We start from the raw sequence: 16,690 nt of genomic DNA, 5'->3' as shown, positions 1-16,690 counted from the left end.
CTGAACTCTGGGCCTGGGTGCTGTCCCTCAGCTCTTCAGCTCAAGGCTAGCACTCTACCACTTGAGCCACAGCACCACTTCCGGCTTTTATCTTCTTGCTTATGTGGTGCTGAGGAATCAAACCCAGGGCCTCATGCATGCAAGGCAAGCGCTCTACCACTGAGCCACCTTCCCAGCCCGGAAATACTAAATTCTAAAGGACTAATAAGTTCAAGGGTAAAGAGCTTGCCTAGCAATTGTGAGACCCTAAATCTAATTAATCCCCAACACCACAAAAAAAATTGATTAATTAAAAAATACAGGGCTGGGAACTTGGCTTAGTGATCTAGCATACATGAAGCCCTGGGTTCGATTCCTCAGTATCACATAAACAGAATAAAGCCAGAAGTGGCACTGTGGCTCAAGTAGTGGAGTAATAGCCTTGAGCAAAAGAAGCTCAGGGACAGTGCCTAGGCCCTGAGTTCAAGCCCTAAGACTAGCAAAAATAAATACAAATAAAAGACTACTGATAAAGAAAAGCACACTGCTGGCCACTGGTGGCTCATGGCTATAATCCTAACTACTCAGGAGGCTGAGATCTGTTCAAAGCTAGCCTGCGCAGGAAGTCTGTAAGACTCTTATCTCCAATTAACCACAGAAAACCAGAAGTGGAGTTGTAGCTCAAGTGCCAGAATGCTAGCAATAAGCCCTCAGGGACAACATCCAAGTCCCAACTTTGAGCCCCAGTACCAGCACAAAAAACAAATACCAAAAAACAAAACAACAAAAAAAAGCACAAAATGTTACACAAGTACAAAGGGGATTAAGACAACTAGGTTAATAATATACCTAAGGTTATAATATATACAGATATACACACATGTGTGTATATACATACATATATTTGTAAAACAATGTGTGTAAATACTCACCTTCCATGACATCTTTTTCTATTATCTTAACAACTTCTGTTTGATTATTTGTCTGTTGCTTACGAATAGATGTTTTCTTGAATTTATTCACCATACACTCCTGGAATACAAAATACAAAGAATGAAATTGTTTTCAATGAGCATTCAGATATATATTCACCACCATTCACCCTAAGGAAAATATCTTCCTCTGCTGTCTGTTCACAAGCCACTTATAATTTAGTTGAAAAAATATAAAAACATACTAGGAAACAAAAAAAAAAAAGTACTGGACTTTCCAAAACATATTTTAGTCAGAGAAAGATCACAGAACTGAATAGTCACATAAACTGGTATTTAAGTCACAACTGACAACCATATGAACCCAGTAAGGAAAGAAATTATAAGAAGTAATTTTCATCAAAATGTAATTCTGCAAGTATATAAGATCTGAAAGATGATTGTAATTCTAACCTAGTAGTTTTCTATCCTTTGCCCAAATTAGTTTTATGTACAATTAGCAGACCAGTTCAAACCTCTTCCGTTAGCATTCCCAGTCCCAGATATCCTTCCCTTGCCCAAGATTCTGGAGTACTTATTTCCGTATTCTTGGCATCCCCATCTAACTGTACCATCTGTTTATCTGTGCATATGTTCTATTTCCCATTACTGTGGGGTCATTAAAAGTAGTGTCGGTTGTCTTCAAGAAAATCTACTAAATTGATAATCACATACTGATAATATGAAAGACACTAAACAAACCCAAGTCTCTCTGGCTGCCACTTACTGACAGGTCCTTTGGGGTGCTCTGAGAATGATCCTTTAATAACAATAAAAATGAGTTGCTACAGACCGAAGTTCTAAGTACAATCTAAGACACAGTGGGTTCTCAATGGATGCTAGCTGAATCTACAAGCTGTTACAGGAATTCTTTTTGACACTTCTCAGAAACTCTTTATTTTTCAAATAACAAATCCAAATTCCACAAGTGAAGAATTCAGATGTAATTCTGTGCTAATTTTTAACTTTTCTTTAAATAAGAAGCTAATTATTTATTTTTTGAAACAGTACAAAAGAACTTATAAAAAATGAAATAAGAAATTCAGATGTTTCTTACTTGAAAAACAGTTACTTACATGCAAAAAGTCCATAACTATTTTATCAAATTTGGTTTGTTTCTGAATATGATCTAATGTCTCCTTGTGTGACGAACTTTCCAGATGCAGCTCAATATCTTTTTCTTCAAAGGTTCGAAATTTACAAAATGAACATGTAAATGCCATTCTACAACGAAAAAAGTTTTTCTTTAAGTATCACCTTATTTACTTAAGAGTTTGTAAGAATATACAACTGAGTCTAATTTTACCAGAATAATTATTTCTTCCTTCCTTTTTTGAATTAATTTAAGTTTAACTTAACTCAGAAAAAAAATATTTAAGCACATATTTGCATGGTAGTCATTGTACCACCTTGTATTGCTGGTCTACCTTTAGCAGTCTGGATATGAAAAACACAATGCCAATTCAAGAGTGAGAGTAAATCTCAAGAAACACCTGGCCCCAAAGTTCTACAACTTATTTTATACTCTCCTGCATCCTCAAGTTTACCATAGTATCATCAACAAACTCATGTAAGACACTAGAAACCACAGACAACTACCATGGAATTTTGGGGTAATTAAAGGTGGCTGAGATCTGAGGATCACAGTTCAAAGGCAAGAAAGTCAGTGAGCCTTTTATCTCCAATAAACACTCAGAAAAAGCCAAAAGTGGCACTGTGGCTTAAGTGATAGAGCACTAACCTTGATCTGAAAGAAGCTCAGGGACAGTGCTCGGGCCATGAGTTCAAGCCCCAGGACTGACAAGAAAAAGGTCCACCCACCAGTAACTTCAGAATAGCTAATAAATGAATAAGCCTAACTGAACAAATGTGCATATTTAGAAACTCAAAGCCAACCCAGAATGAATTCACCTACTGTTTTTAGTTTCTTTTTCCTTTAATTATGACAGTTTTCTAACTGGTTCCTGATTTCCATCTCCTATTTTCCAAATAACTTCTTACAATGTTATTAGATATGTTTTTCTTGTTGAGAGTATGGGTTCTTGAGTATATTACTGGGTTTATATCCTAACTTCCTTTTGTGACCTAGAGCAAGTCACTTTACTTCTCTGCCCTCAATTGTCTTATATATTACTCGAAATACTCAATTATTACTACTTCCTAAAGGAGGTATTAGTATTAGCACAGTACTGTTTCACTAACACTTAAAGGCTCAAAAAACAAAGCCAAAATGATTTCAGCATCACTCACAAGTAGCCTACACCTGTAATCATAGCTACTCAGGAGACTAGGATCTGGAAGATGGTGTTTCAAAGCCAATTCAGGCAAAAATGCACAAAATACTCCATCTTTAATTAACTAGACCAGAGGTATGGCTCAAGTGGAAGAAAGCCAGCCTTGAGCAAGCAAGCCAAGCTATTGTGAAGGTATTTTCAAGCCTTGATACCAGAAAAACAAAACAAGATTTCAGCAACCATCTAGGAACTGCCCCCAATCACAACTTTCTGTTTTGTTTTTACCTTTAGCAGTGTTTTGCTCATGGTATATCTTCCTAAACTGTTTAAATTATAGTATTTCAACCCACTACAGTCACTTTAATCTACAAAGCTTCTCATTTTCTGAATATCAGTAAAATATGCATCTCTCTCTGCTTTTATATCAAGCCACGCATTCTACCTAAGCTGCCACTCACAATTCCTCCCGCAATCCTTCAATTCCTAAACAGGCTAAATACCATCTCCACTAACAGACATCCCAGATTTACTCCCACTTAAAAAGCTTCCACTCATAATTGATTGAAATATATTGTAAATATGTGTGGGAATGTAACAATGAAGCCTTTCCCATTCCCTACTCCCACATAACTGATGTGAGCTAAGTAAAAACAAAAAAAAAAGGATGTGCTTCTTTTGGCAGTGTTTCCCCATGTACTGTTGTTTGTGTACACCTCTCACACATCCATCCCTTCCCTGTCAGGCTCCCTTAAATTCCTATAGTCATCTTTTCATTCTCTTAATCACATTGAAAGCACTCAAATATTAGAGGACATATCACAATCATTGTTTGCCACCTCCAATCCTCCTAACATAAAACTGCTCTGGTAAACTGAAATAATTACAGCAGGGCTAGAGATATAACTTAGTGGTAGAGCACTTGCCTAGTATACTCAAAGTTCTGAGTTTAAAACCCAGCACCAGAGAAGAAAGAAAATGTCTAAAATAATTTCCAAGAATTCTTATCCTAAAATGACAATGTTTAATTACATTGACATTCTGTCCAGTAGATAAGGTTTGTAACTAAAGTCATGAAGACAAAAGGTCACAGAATTTCAGTTTTCATTTTTTCCAAATTGCAACATTTATTTTACCAACATGCTTAAATCATATTCAAATCTACAGTTTTAATGAGAAAAGTACTAATGACATAATACAAAAACTTAATCTTACAAAGCAAAATCATCTTCAGACTTCTCCACATTGAATAAAAAATGTTTAGTAACTATGCTCATTACCTGATAAAAGGAGAAGGAATTATGGGAAATTAGGGCAGTATAAATAGAAGAACCCAAAACAGGAGTCCTCCTAAAACCAGACCTTCTCCTTATGGATCAATTCCTAATGTGGTTAGTTCTATTGTCTCTTAAATCCTAGAAAATTAGGCATAACAAACCAGAAAACGTAATAAAACAATTACACAAGTATACCAAGAGACTAAAATCAAAGACCAAATTTAATGTGAACAAATCTAATGTATATTTCAAGACTGAGTAACAGAAAGTTTCCTGTTTAAGCAAAGAACCAACACTTTAAAAAGATCACCAGCAGCCGGGTACCGGTGGCTCACACCTGTAATCCTAGCTACTCAGGAGTCTGAGATCTGAGAATCGAGGTTCAAATTCAGTCTGGACAGGAAAGTCTGTGAGACTCTTATCTCCAATAAATCACTAGAAAACCGGAAATGGCTCTGTGGCTCAAGTGGTAGAGCGCTCGCCTTGAGCTGAAGAGCGCAGGGACAGCACCCAAGCCCAGAGTTCAAGTCCCACGACCAACAAAAAAATAAAAAATAAATGAAAAGATCACCAGCAAGAATTTCAGTTCTACATTCTATCTTTCAAAGACAGAGTTTTGGCCACCTAGGAAATTCATTTTATGTGAAACGTTTCACTTTTTCTGTTACACAAACTGAATTTAAAAGAACAAAAATACATTCGCAGTTTATTTATTTATGTATTGTTTTTCTTAGTTGTATGACCAAACCCTGTTTTGTATGTAGTATCTTCATTATTACTATTTTTAACATATTTGTGCTCATAGGCAAAAAAAGTCAGATTTTTATCTATTACTCTTTTTTGTTTTCTTATTGTGATATGCTCTACCACTGAACCTCATTACAATCTTTTAGTGATTTTTAATGTCTGGAAAAGCCAGTTTCTGCTCATTTACTCATCTTATTTAGAATTCTTTTTGGGACCTGGGTTGGAAAAAAACTTATGCATAATACCCAAGACTATCATTATATTGTCATATAGTCAGATCTCAAGATTATAGTTTTCCTCAAGTTTTTTTTAACAAGAATTTATTATTTCTGTGCATTTTGTATTTTTAGAGTACTGGTAGTAATAGAATTTTTTTTCCAAGTTGTGGTCACATATAAATACTAAAAATCAGAACATTTCTTACACATCTTTATTCAACCCTTTTAAACTTAACTTATAAGATATTCTAATTCTAAGCCAGGCGCCAATGGCTCACACCTGTAATCCTAGCTATACAGGAGGCTGAGATCTGAGGATCGTGGTTCAAAGCCAGCCTAGGCAGTAAAGTCTGTGAGACTCTTATCTCCAATAAACCACTAGTAAAGTGGAAGTGACACTGTGGCTCAAGCGGAAGGGCACTTGCCTTGAGCTGAAGAGCACAGGGACAGCGCCCAAGGCCAGAGTCCAAGCCCCACGACCGACAAAAAAAAAAAAAAAAGATATTCTAATTCATGTATTGACCTTTTCTAGGAAACTTTTATTTTACAATAGGGTCTCACTATGTATGTAGCCCAGTCTGGCCTTGAAATATCAATCCTCTGACATTAAATTCAAAATGCAACAAGATGTGACAAAGTAAATAGGACTCAAGAAACAAAGGACCTCTTCTTAATCTGTCACATCATTTTTAGATGATCTCAAACATATAGTATATATGTACACATAGGAAGGAAGCTAGGAGGAGGAAATGGAATCAGAGGAAATAGGTGAAAAAAATATAGCAGAGAGGCCCATCAGCTGTACATGGATGAAAGAGAACTAAGCAACTCAAGGGCAATGATGGGAAGGAGGGACTGAGACATAAAGAGGGAACAGCTGACACTAAGCAAAAGAAAAGAAATGTCCACATCGCCTGTTTGGAAGATAGTTGTACGGTCAAACTTCATAGAGTTCATAAGCTTTATAGAGCATAATAATAATAATAAACTTGTGAAAGTTAAAATGTGTTTGTGACTTTAGCTAAGTATCACTATCCCACAAGACTGTGAAATTTATCTAATCACTTAATCTCAATAATGAAGGGAAAAAAAAGAAATACCAGTCCTCTAGCTGAACCTCTGAGTGCTGGAATTACAGGCACATGTCATGGTACCTGGCTTAGAAAACCTTTTTTTCCTGAGAGCCCATTTTTTGACTCTATTAACACAAACCTGTATCCATCACCATATTTCTCACTGTTTTTTTCTCTTCTACGCCTTTGTTTCTCTCGTCGGGCCTCAATTCGTCGCTTTTCTTCTTCTTCATTTTTAGGGTCAGCTTTTGCTAAGACATTAGAAGAAAAAAGTTGGAACTAAAAAGCATTTTTCCAGTCTCCCTTTCCAATTACCAGTTTCTAAAGCACAGGCATACAGGGTTTAAGTGATGATAATCTAACCTGAACTCACCAGAAAATTCAGCCTGAGGCTACCCAATGTTTCTAGAACTACACAGTATTTGTGAAACTTCGCAAATTTCCTAATTGTGAATCTTGCCATATTTGCTTCTCAAGCTACATATTTTTCTCTAAATCTTCTCATTTTATGTTATCCTTACCTTAATAATATCTTTTAACTCCCTAAAATCATGCATACCACACATACTTTAGCAAACACTGAAATAATTTTACTCACTGTGAAAATGGAAAAGTACAGTAAATTCTAAGTAGCCCTCAAGCTAAGAATTCACATATTGTAGAAACGCTAAATGTTTTTAATTACATAAACTCCAAAATAAATCAAGTTTCTTCTTTTTCTATTGTGATAAAATACCACTTTAACCATATTAAAGTATATAGTTCAGTGGCTTTAAATACATCTGAAAGTCATGCAAGCATCACCACTATCTGGTTCCAGAACTTTCTCACTGCTGCAAGTACACGCCAGTAGACTTTACACAGTCCTTACCCTTTCCATCCCTACTCTAGAGTTCTGGGAACTACTAACCTGCTTTCTGTATTCTGAATATTTTGCTTAAATAGAATCCTATACTCCTAACCGGGCACCGGTGGCTCACGCTGGTAATCCTAGCTACTCAGGAGACTGAGATCTGAGGATCGCAGTTCAAAGCCAGCTCAGGCAGGAAAGTCTATGAGACTCTTATCTCCAATAAACCACTAGAAAACAGGAAGTGGCGCTGTGGCTCAAGCAGTAGAGCACTCGCCTTGAGCTGAAGAGCTGACGCAGATAGCGCCCAAGCCCAGAGTTCAAGCCCCAGGAACGACAAAATTAAATAAATAATAAAAATTCCTTGTCAAACCCAAAATCATGAAAATTCGCTGATGTCTTCTTCCAAGAGTTTTATATATTTTGCTCTTGCAAAACCTTGCATTTTATTTGTATGTGGCTAGCCAACTCTTCTAGCACCATTTGTCAAAAAAGACTATTCTCTCTCCAGTTGAATACTATTTTTGAATACTGTTTTTCCCAGTTAAGCAGGAATATAGTTTATTTCTGGGCTTTCAACTCTACTCCAATTATATATATGCAAACACATGTACATGAATATACATCCACCCTATGTCAGAACCACCATCTTGGTTAAATGTGAAATCATGAAATGAGTTTAGCTAGAAAATTTTTAATTGTTATTATAAAAGTGATAAATAGAGGGGTTACAGTTTCCTAAGTCAGGTAATGAGTTTGTTTTTTTGTTTTTGTTTTTTTGGGTTTTTTGGTTTTTTTGGTCATGGGGCCTGAACTCTGGGCCTGGGCACTGTCCCTCAGCTCTTCAGTTCAAGGCTACCACTTGAGCCACAGCGCCACTTCCAGCTTTTTCTGCTTATGTGGTGCTGAGGAATCAAACCCAGGGCCTCATGCATGCAAGGCAAGCACTCTACCATTGAGCCACCATCCCAGCCATGAGTACATTTCTCTTTGGACAATGTCACCCCTTCCTTCATAGTGTCTAATGAGTGCCACTGCTGCCTTTGTTCATCCTTTGAATTGTAGTGCATCTCTAGATTAGATTAGGAAAAATCTATCTTGACATGTTGCCTTCCAATCTAATTCAGTTTTTCTTATTTATTTCGAACTTTTTTTTTTTTTAGGGGGGGGGGAGTCAGTCATGGCTCTTAAACTCAGGGCCTGGGCACTGTACCTAAACTTTGCAGTCCAAGGCTAGTCCTCTACCACTTAGAGCCACAGCTCCACTTCCAGTTTTAGGGTGATTAATTGTAGATAAATGTCTAGCAGACTTTTCCTGCCTGGACTGGTTTTGAACCATGTTCCTTAGATCTCAGCCTCCTGAATAGCTAGGATTATAGGCGTGAGCTACTAGTACCTGTCTAGAACTTTAATTTCATTCAATAATGAAACTTCAATTTTCTTTCTTTCTGTAGTTATAGAGTATATGTTTTTTTTGTTTTTGTTTTGCCAGTCCTGGAGCTTTATTTCAGGGCCTGGGTGCTGTCCCTGCGTTTCTTTTGCTCAGCGCTAGCAGTCTATCAAATGAAACACAGCACCACTTCCGGCTTTTTCATTTTATGTGGTACTGAGGAATTGAATCCAGGGCTTCACGCACGCTAGATACATTCCCAGCCCTGGAGTATGTGTTTTATACTACTATTTTTTCTCAAATATTTTGTTCTTCTTGATGCTGACATGGATGAAAATTTCTTAATTTCATGTTTAGACTGGCTGAAAACTTTGTCAATATAAAGTATGTATGATTATCTATAAGGCAAATTAGTTTTCTAGAAAAAAAAAAACACAGTTTTGCCTAGTACCAAGATAAGGAATATTTTCTTTCCTTTGCTGTCATAAAGAAGATCCTACACAATGACGGACAACCCTGTGACACTTACCCCAAGAAAGGGGCTTAAATAAAATTCACATGGAAAGTCCTACCACGTATAACTCAGCGTAAAGGAATAGACAAGGGTATGTGATTTTTTTTTTTTTGGGGGGGGGGGCGGTCCTGGGGCCTGAACTCTGGGCCTGGGCACTGTTCCAACACCACTTCTGGATTTTTTTTTTTTTGGGGGGGGGGGTGTCTGGCTATGTGAATTTTAAAGATCTATTTAAGTACATAAAATTGATTAATAGCTGCTATAGAGGACTCACAGATCTAATTTCAATAATTGTAATTATTGGTTAATCTTCCATATAAACACTAAAAAATTATCTTAAAACCAATGAATATCAAAAATGAAAAATATCCTAAGCCACAGCCAACTGTGGTTTCTTACTCACTAGGTGATTTGCTGAGGCTCATCTTCTCCATAGGTTTTGCTAACTTAGGTTTCTTGATAAAGGCTCCACCAGGCTTATTAAATGGTTGTACCATTTTTCTCTTTATTCCTCTTGCAGTAGCAACTGTCACATTGGTGGGCTTGTTTTGATAGTCAACAACAATGCCAGGTCTATGAATGCTTCCAAAGTCACCCATATGCTGTAAATTTGGTGAAATCAAGAAATATTAGCATACTATCCAAAAACAAAATATGAACTCATACAGCATTTTCTTATCACCTATGTACTAGTTTTCACCTGAAAATTCCCTGGAATGTAATCTAAATTTTACATGTCCACTCAGAAAAAGCACACTTTAAAACTTTGTAAATTATTACATGAACTCAAATCCGGTGAATTAATGTTTTTTATCTGCAAAGCAAATGTAAATATTTCCTACTTATTTGATTTCTTTTACAATCAAAATTACTTGAGGTCATAAACACCATATGTGTCTGTCAGAAGGTTACCACTTGTACAACTCTTTGACAACTCCTCTTCAGAGTTCCTAAATGATGTTATGCCATGAAAATACCTTAAAAGAAATCTTTATTTTACTAAATACCTGGCTTAAAGCTAAAATACACAAAGAAGAACATATTCCAGAAATCATTTAGGATTTCTCCCTGTTGGAAAACGGAATGAGAAGGCGAGATGGAACATTAGTATGAAATAGGAGAGTTAAAGCATAACCATGCATCAACTTCCAAGATACACTTCAGATAAAGAACTGCATCTGACGTTCCATTCACATTCCTACCTAGAGAAACATACTCTGACCAGAAGCCCAAGAGCAATAGTTTACAGATGAAGAGTCATGCCATCAAATGACTCTTTGTATTCCTTCCTCTCATCTTGCCATTAACAAAACCCACTACATCAAGAGGCCCATGTCCATACAAACTCATTCCGCTATTCTCACTTTTAGAAGGTAGACTGAGGAGTAATCTGAAGAGAAGGACCCAATGGGAATTGTACAAGTGAAGATTAAAATTAAAGACCCTATTGATATAGAAACAACATTCCATTCCAACTAGAATGGTAAGTAAATACAAAGTACAGGAATACTTGTATTATCATGAAAACAAAACTGATTATCTGAAGCCTAACAATCCTTTGCTAATATATAGCTTGGAAATGTTAAGTGTTTTCTAAATTTTCAAACTGCAGTCGATTTTCAATTTTTAACCCCAACATCTAATAGTCCAGTGATTTTTAATTGACCTACAATCATCAAGTATGTGTGGTGGAGCAGCAACAGAGCTGCTTGTACTTGTATACTTTTCTTAGGAACACCTATCTAACCTAGATTTGGATAAATATTTCCAGGTAATTTATGTGGTCACATCAAAAAGAGATCTTCATTAATTAAAGGTGCAATGCATTTTACCTAAGATTAACTTAAAAATGAAAAATTTCTACACAAGCATGACAACCTATACTGACATATGAAAAGCTAAATGAACAGTCAAAACCAAGTGCCCTATGCCATTTTAATCAGAATTATTTCCTCTACAATAAGATTATTAAGCACAGCTGACTTTCAAAAAGAAATCTTAAAGCAAAAAAACTATATAATCCCACAATCTATATACTAGGTAAAATTTCACAACTATCAAGTTATCTAAGAACATAAAGCATAATCTTTTATACCCTGAAATTAAAACATCAGGGGACTAGAGTTACTCATTAAAGCAGTAATTTATAAAATACTACTTCCTAGGAAGGTGCTGCCATCATGGCTATAAAGGTAGGATATTATTTCTGGACAGTAAAGCTAGTGACATGAGAAGAAATAAAACAACCACCAATATCCTAAGAGACTAAATTAACAAAATTATACAGATCACAAGTCGTTCTACAATCTACACACCAACTTCTTCACCACATAAAGATGGCTACACTATCCTGATCTAAACCACAGAGCTTTGAAGAAATTCTACTTGCTAGTGTTTAGTAGCAAACATTTTATCATACATTGCACCTTTAACCTACTCAAAAAGGGTTCAGTTAACCTTTTACAGTGATCCAAGAACTGTCCCACCAGCTAGCTGCTAGTGTTTACAAGGAAAATTGCAACTCCTTTTAACCCCTTTTAGACCAAACCTAACATCCTCGCCTTTTCAATAAAGGGAGATTTGGCATAACTTCATGAGCAATCATCTCAAACTGCCACTATTTTCTGAGGTTCTAGAAAAACTTTTATAGTAAACCTAACACATATTTAGACTCAGCTTTTGCTTAAAATACACTGGGATGAACAGTGTTTATTCTAGTTGAAAACAATGGTCTTGAAAGGGTTTAAAAGAGTGACTAGTGAAAAGAATCTGAAAAGATTCTGTTGTACTTACTCCTCGGCCTCGGCCTCTGCCTGTTGATGGTCCTCCAAAAGCATCATAGTTTCTGCTTCCAAACGTACTTTCAGGATAAGCAGGGGTTCCTCTCCCCCGAGAGCCTACAGGTGCAGGCTTCATATGGGGTGAAGAAAAACTGCTGTAGGAAGAGTAATTCTCTCTTCCTCTGTCCTCCATAAACCCAGGCCTCAATTTTGAACGGGAGTAAGGTGCTTCCCAGCTAGACCCGCCCTGGTTTCTACCTCCGAAAGAGTCAAGGCTATTCCGGTAGGAGCTCTCAAATCGACCACCATAACTACCTCCGAAGCGGCTTTGTTCGGGTTCATTAAAACCATAGCCAGATCTGTACAGATCTCGCCCACCCAGAGAAGACCTGGAGTCGTAAGACTCATAAGGTCCAAACCTGGAAAAGTTGCACAGTGAGGGAAAAAACAAAAGTAAGCTTACTAATGTTAGACAATTCAAAAACAAATTATCAGATGACATTTAGCAACTAAAATTCATTTATACCATACTGGTTTGTACAGTTCTACTTTGTATACACTTGATTAGGGCTGGGCAGTTCAATATGAGAACAGATAGAAAGCTATCTGAGACAGTTTCTAATTAATTGACTTTAGTAAAACTTAAGTTTAGAAATCTGCTTTTTAGCAGTTTTTCTGTTTTATTGAGAGATTTGTTGTCATTATTTAAGCCCAGCCCTAGTCTTAGAAAAGGTCATTTGCTAAAGTTCACAAGCTATTCAAACTTTCTTTGATTCCATCCCTGTTACTGAAAAGTACAAAGCATTTGAAATATTTTGGCTTTCCTCAGGGACTCAAATTGAAGACTAAATAGATGAATGCTAATGATGGCACAGAACACTCCTTCTGTACCCCAATAATCTACATACCTAACTCCCTCATTGAGTCTAGAATAATCAAAATCTGAGGAAATATCTCAGGTTATAAAATTTGACAATCTGCCAAACTTCAGCCAAAGACAATAATCAACCATAAATACTTTTTACTTATTGACTAGTAAACCTAACAAATGTAGAAGGATAAACAGAACATAGAGGTGACCAACATATATACCCTCTGTATATGAATTTTCAAGGCAGAAACAATACATTTTATATTACCCACAATTATCTTAAAAACTATTCCCTAGCAGGAAATTATCACATAAAACTACCCTAAAAAAGGAGCACACAGTCTTAAGATTCAACAGAAAAACAAATCATCTCAGAAATCTAAACCATGGATTACAAAAGGTTGTTTGTTATCTTACAACAGTTTTATAAAAGCCCACAAATACACAAGAAATGAATGATAACAACTACAGAAATAGCTTATGTACATTACATTTACAATGTAATAGGGCATTAGCTGACATATTAAAACATCTAAATGTTACATTCCTTCAATTATTTACAAATCACTAAATCAAAAGTACTATTTACTTCTGAATCCTAGCAGTCATACAAAAATTATTCCTCTTTTCAAAACTATCATATAAGTAAAGTTACTGTTTCCTTGATTTTTCTTTACTGTAAATCATAGTGATATACTTGAAACAGAAAGAAGAAAAGTAATCATCATTTAAGTCCATCTAGGAATCCAGATCCTTCCGTTTAAGAAGGACAATGGTTTCAAATTATCTCCTAACTAGTTTCAGTTATATTCATCAGGAAGTTTTGTGCCTCAAAAGAAAACCCCCTTTGAATGTTCCTGAGTATGTAGTCCATTTTTTAACTTGGGTTCAGTCTCACACAGTATTTCAGTGAAATATAAATGTGATCTAGATGATAGTGGAAGATATAGTATTCATGGCTTTAATACAATTCTCTTAAACAAAAGCACAAGTGTTTTTGGTTGAAGTTGTAGCTGTCAGTAAATAACCTTGCTATACCTCTTTTTAACCTTTTTTTATTATTACAATATGCTTCACCACTTACTTTAAAATTAATTTTTTTTAATCTATCTTAGCCAGACGCTGATGGCTCATGCTTGTAATCCTACTCAGAAGGCTGAGCTCTGAGGCTCAAGGTTCAAAGCTAGCCCAGGCAGGAAAGTCTGTGAGATTCTCATGTCTAATTAACCATCAGAAAACCGGAAGTGGTGCTGTGGCTCAAGCGGCAGCCTTGAGCAAAAGAGCTCAGGGTCAGCACCCAGGTCCTGAGTTCATGCCCCACAACCAACCAAAAGAAGAAGAAAAAAACTATCCTAAGTATTTCTTAGAAATTAAATTTTACTAAACTGGTTAGTCTGACCATTTTGCTGTTTTACTTACAAACACCTTAGAAAAATTTCTTCTAAATCAGTAAGAAAAAATTAGGGCTAGAGGCATGGCTCAAGTGGTAATAGCACCTGCCTAGCAAGCACAACACTCTGAATTCAAACCTCAACAGAAAGTTTCACAATATTACCAACAACATTTTTAAAACATTTTTCAAGATACTCTAACTGATAAGGAGTTAAAAGGAAGAGAAGTAAAAAATGAAATTTAAAAGTTCACTAGTAAAGACAATATTTATTTTATACTGAAGTTATGTTATCTGAGGTTTTCCTGAAATGTCTTTTGCTAGTGATCCTGAGATAATCTTTATACTCATTAACTAATACAACTAAACATATAAGGTGAAATTCAATACCAAACAGCAAAATTCAAACATAACAAGCCTAAGCAATGCTTAAAAAATAATATATCCAGATTCATAGTTGTGTAATTATTTGGCCAAGTGATTAAGTTATTTACCTGCTACCCCCACCACCACCACTGTGATTGTCCATGCCATATGACTGGTTTAGGTAGGAATCCATGGATCTCTGACCCCCATACGATCCATGTCCATAGTCACGGTCCATCCCTACAAGAGTTTAAAAAGAAAATAATTAAATTATGCTCACCTTTACTGGCACTCAAAAGAAGAATATTTAGATAAATATCCTTGAATGTCAGACCTCCATAAGATCCAGGACCATAATCACGATCCATTCCTAGAAGAATCAATAAGAAATTGTCAGTAAAACATATCCTCTTCAAAAAATTAAAAAACTGCAGTAAACACAAAGTTTTCACATCAATCATCTGAGTTAATAATTCATCATTAACATTTAATCAAAATTCATACTTGATACTGAAGGAACAAACATCAAAATAATACTAATGAGGAATCATATTTGCCAACAAAGCTTATTTCAAAGAAAAATATCAATTAAATTTTGTTTAGAATTATTCTCAATTTAACCAATACTTATTTGACTAGAAGACAACTACTACTACTACTAAGGCCTTGTATTTCGTACAGTTGCATAAATAAAGGTAATTAATAGTATATAATCCATATTTAGTATATAATTCATATTCTCAAGTCTAATATCAAGAGATTCCTTTTGTCCTGAGTACACTGTGACATATGCTATTACTATTTGTGTACCTAATTACTCTCAAATTCTCTAAACACACAGAAGCAGCCACCTTTCCAATTTGATATGAATAGTAACTACCATTTTAAAAGTAAAATCACAAATTAGGGTCAATCAATCTGAATAGTAAGAATTCTGAAAAAACAAGGACTCGCCGGGCGCCAGTGGCTCACGCCTGTAATCCTAGCTACTCAGGAGGCTGAGATCTGAGGATCGACGTTCAAAGCCAGCCCGGGCAGGAAACTCCATGAAACTCTTATCTCCAATAAACCACCAGAAAACTGGAAGTAGGGCTATAGATCAAGTGGTAGAGCGCTAGCCTTGAGCTGAAGAGTTGAGGGACAGCGCTCAGGCCCAGAGTTCAAACCCCACAACCAAAAAAAAAAAAAAAAAACAAGGACTCAACAAATATTTAAATTCTTAATTCCTTTGAATAAAGGAAATGAATTCTAGCAACAGAAACACTGTAATAGAAAAAAAGCAGTAAGGAAAACAGGAAGGAATACACTTATCTGCAAGTTGACCTATTTCTATTACAACGTAATAGAAAAAAATACAATAAGTATACAATAAGGAATACATTTCTCTGCAAGTCTATTTCCTAGTCAAGAGGCTAGAAAAAGTAAATACGATGTTACAAAATTTACAGTGAAAAACTACAACCTGTTAGAATTTATTTCCCATGAAGTCTTATAAAATATTTTATTACTATTTACCCTATATTTTATAAGTAATAGTATGTACACTGAAATACTTTTGATATTACAATATAAATTTTTCATTTAATCCTAAAATCAAAGAAATACTTTGTTATTTCTACTGGTTTTTACTTTGAGTTTGCAGTGGCTGTTTTTGAATACTAAAAACTTTGTTTCTGGATGGTTGGTTTGTTTTAAATTCTGAGTGCTTCTGTTTCACTGTAAACTCATATAATGATTAGGAAGTATTGAATACTTACCATATGTCAGGCACAATATAGTGCATACACTTATAAAAGAGTAATAAAAGTCGGGCGCTGGTGGCTCACGCCTGTAATCCTAGCTACTCAGGAAGCTGAGATCTGAGGATCGCGGTTCAAAGCCAGCCCAGGCAGGAGAGACTGTGAGACTCCTATCTCCAATAAACCACCAGGAAAAAACGAAAGTGGCGCTGTAGCTCAAGTGGTAGAGCGCTCGCCTTGAGCTGAAGAGCTGAGGGACAGCGCCCAGGCTCAGAGTTCAAGCCCCATGACCAA

The 16,690-nt window shown here is 35.9% G+C and overlaps 1 protein-coding gene across 1 annotated transcript in view; it reads right to left on the bottom strand.

Moving 5' to 3' along the window:
- Positions 1-16,690, bottom strand: part of Znf326 (zinc finger protein 326) — a 46,866-nt gene that overhangs the window by 6,439 nt on the left and 23,737 nt on the right. The window contains exons 3-9 of the mRNA XM_013018231.1: positions 14,992-15,027; positions 14,786-14,897; positions 12,044-12,449; positions 9,654-9,852; positions 6,636-6,747; positions 2,027-2,174; positions 874-1,011 (exon numbers count right to left, since the gene is read on the bottom strand). Coding sequence (XP_012873685.1) covers positions 874-1,011; positions 2,027-2,174; positions 6,636-6,747; positions 9,654-9,852; positions 12,044-12,449; positions 14,786-14,897; positions 14,992-15,027 — 1,151 coding nt within the window. The remainder of the gene's footprint in view (positions 1-873; positions 1,012-2,026; positions 2,175-6,635; positions 6,748-9,653; positions 9,853-12,043; positions 12,450-14,785; positions 14,898-14,991; positions 15,028-16,690) is intronic.

The sequence above is a fragment of the Dipodomys ordii genome, unplaced genomic scaffold (genome assembly GCF_000151885.1).
Source record: "Dipodomys ordii isolate 6190 unplaced genomic scaffold, Dord_2.0 Scaffold39, whole genome shotgun sequence".
Classification (NCBI taxonomy): Eukaryota; Metazoa; Chordata; class Mammalia; order Rodentia; family Heteromyidae; genus Dipodomys; species Dipodomys ordii.
Note: the sequence above shows the minus strand (reverse complement) of the source record. Positions and strands in the feature narration are given on the sequence as shown.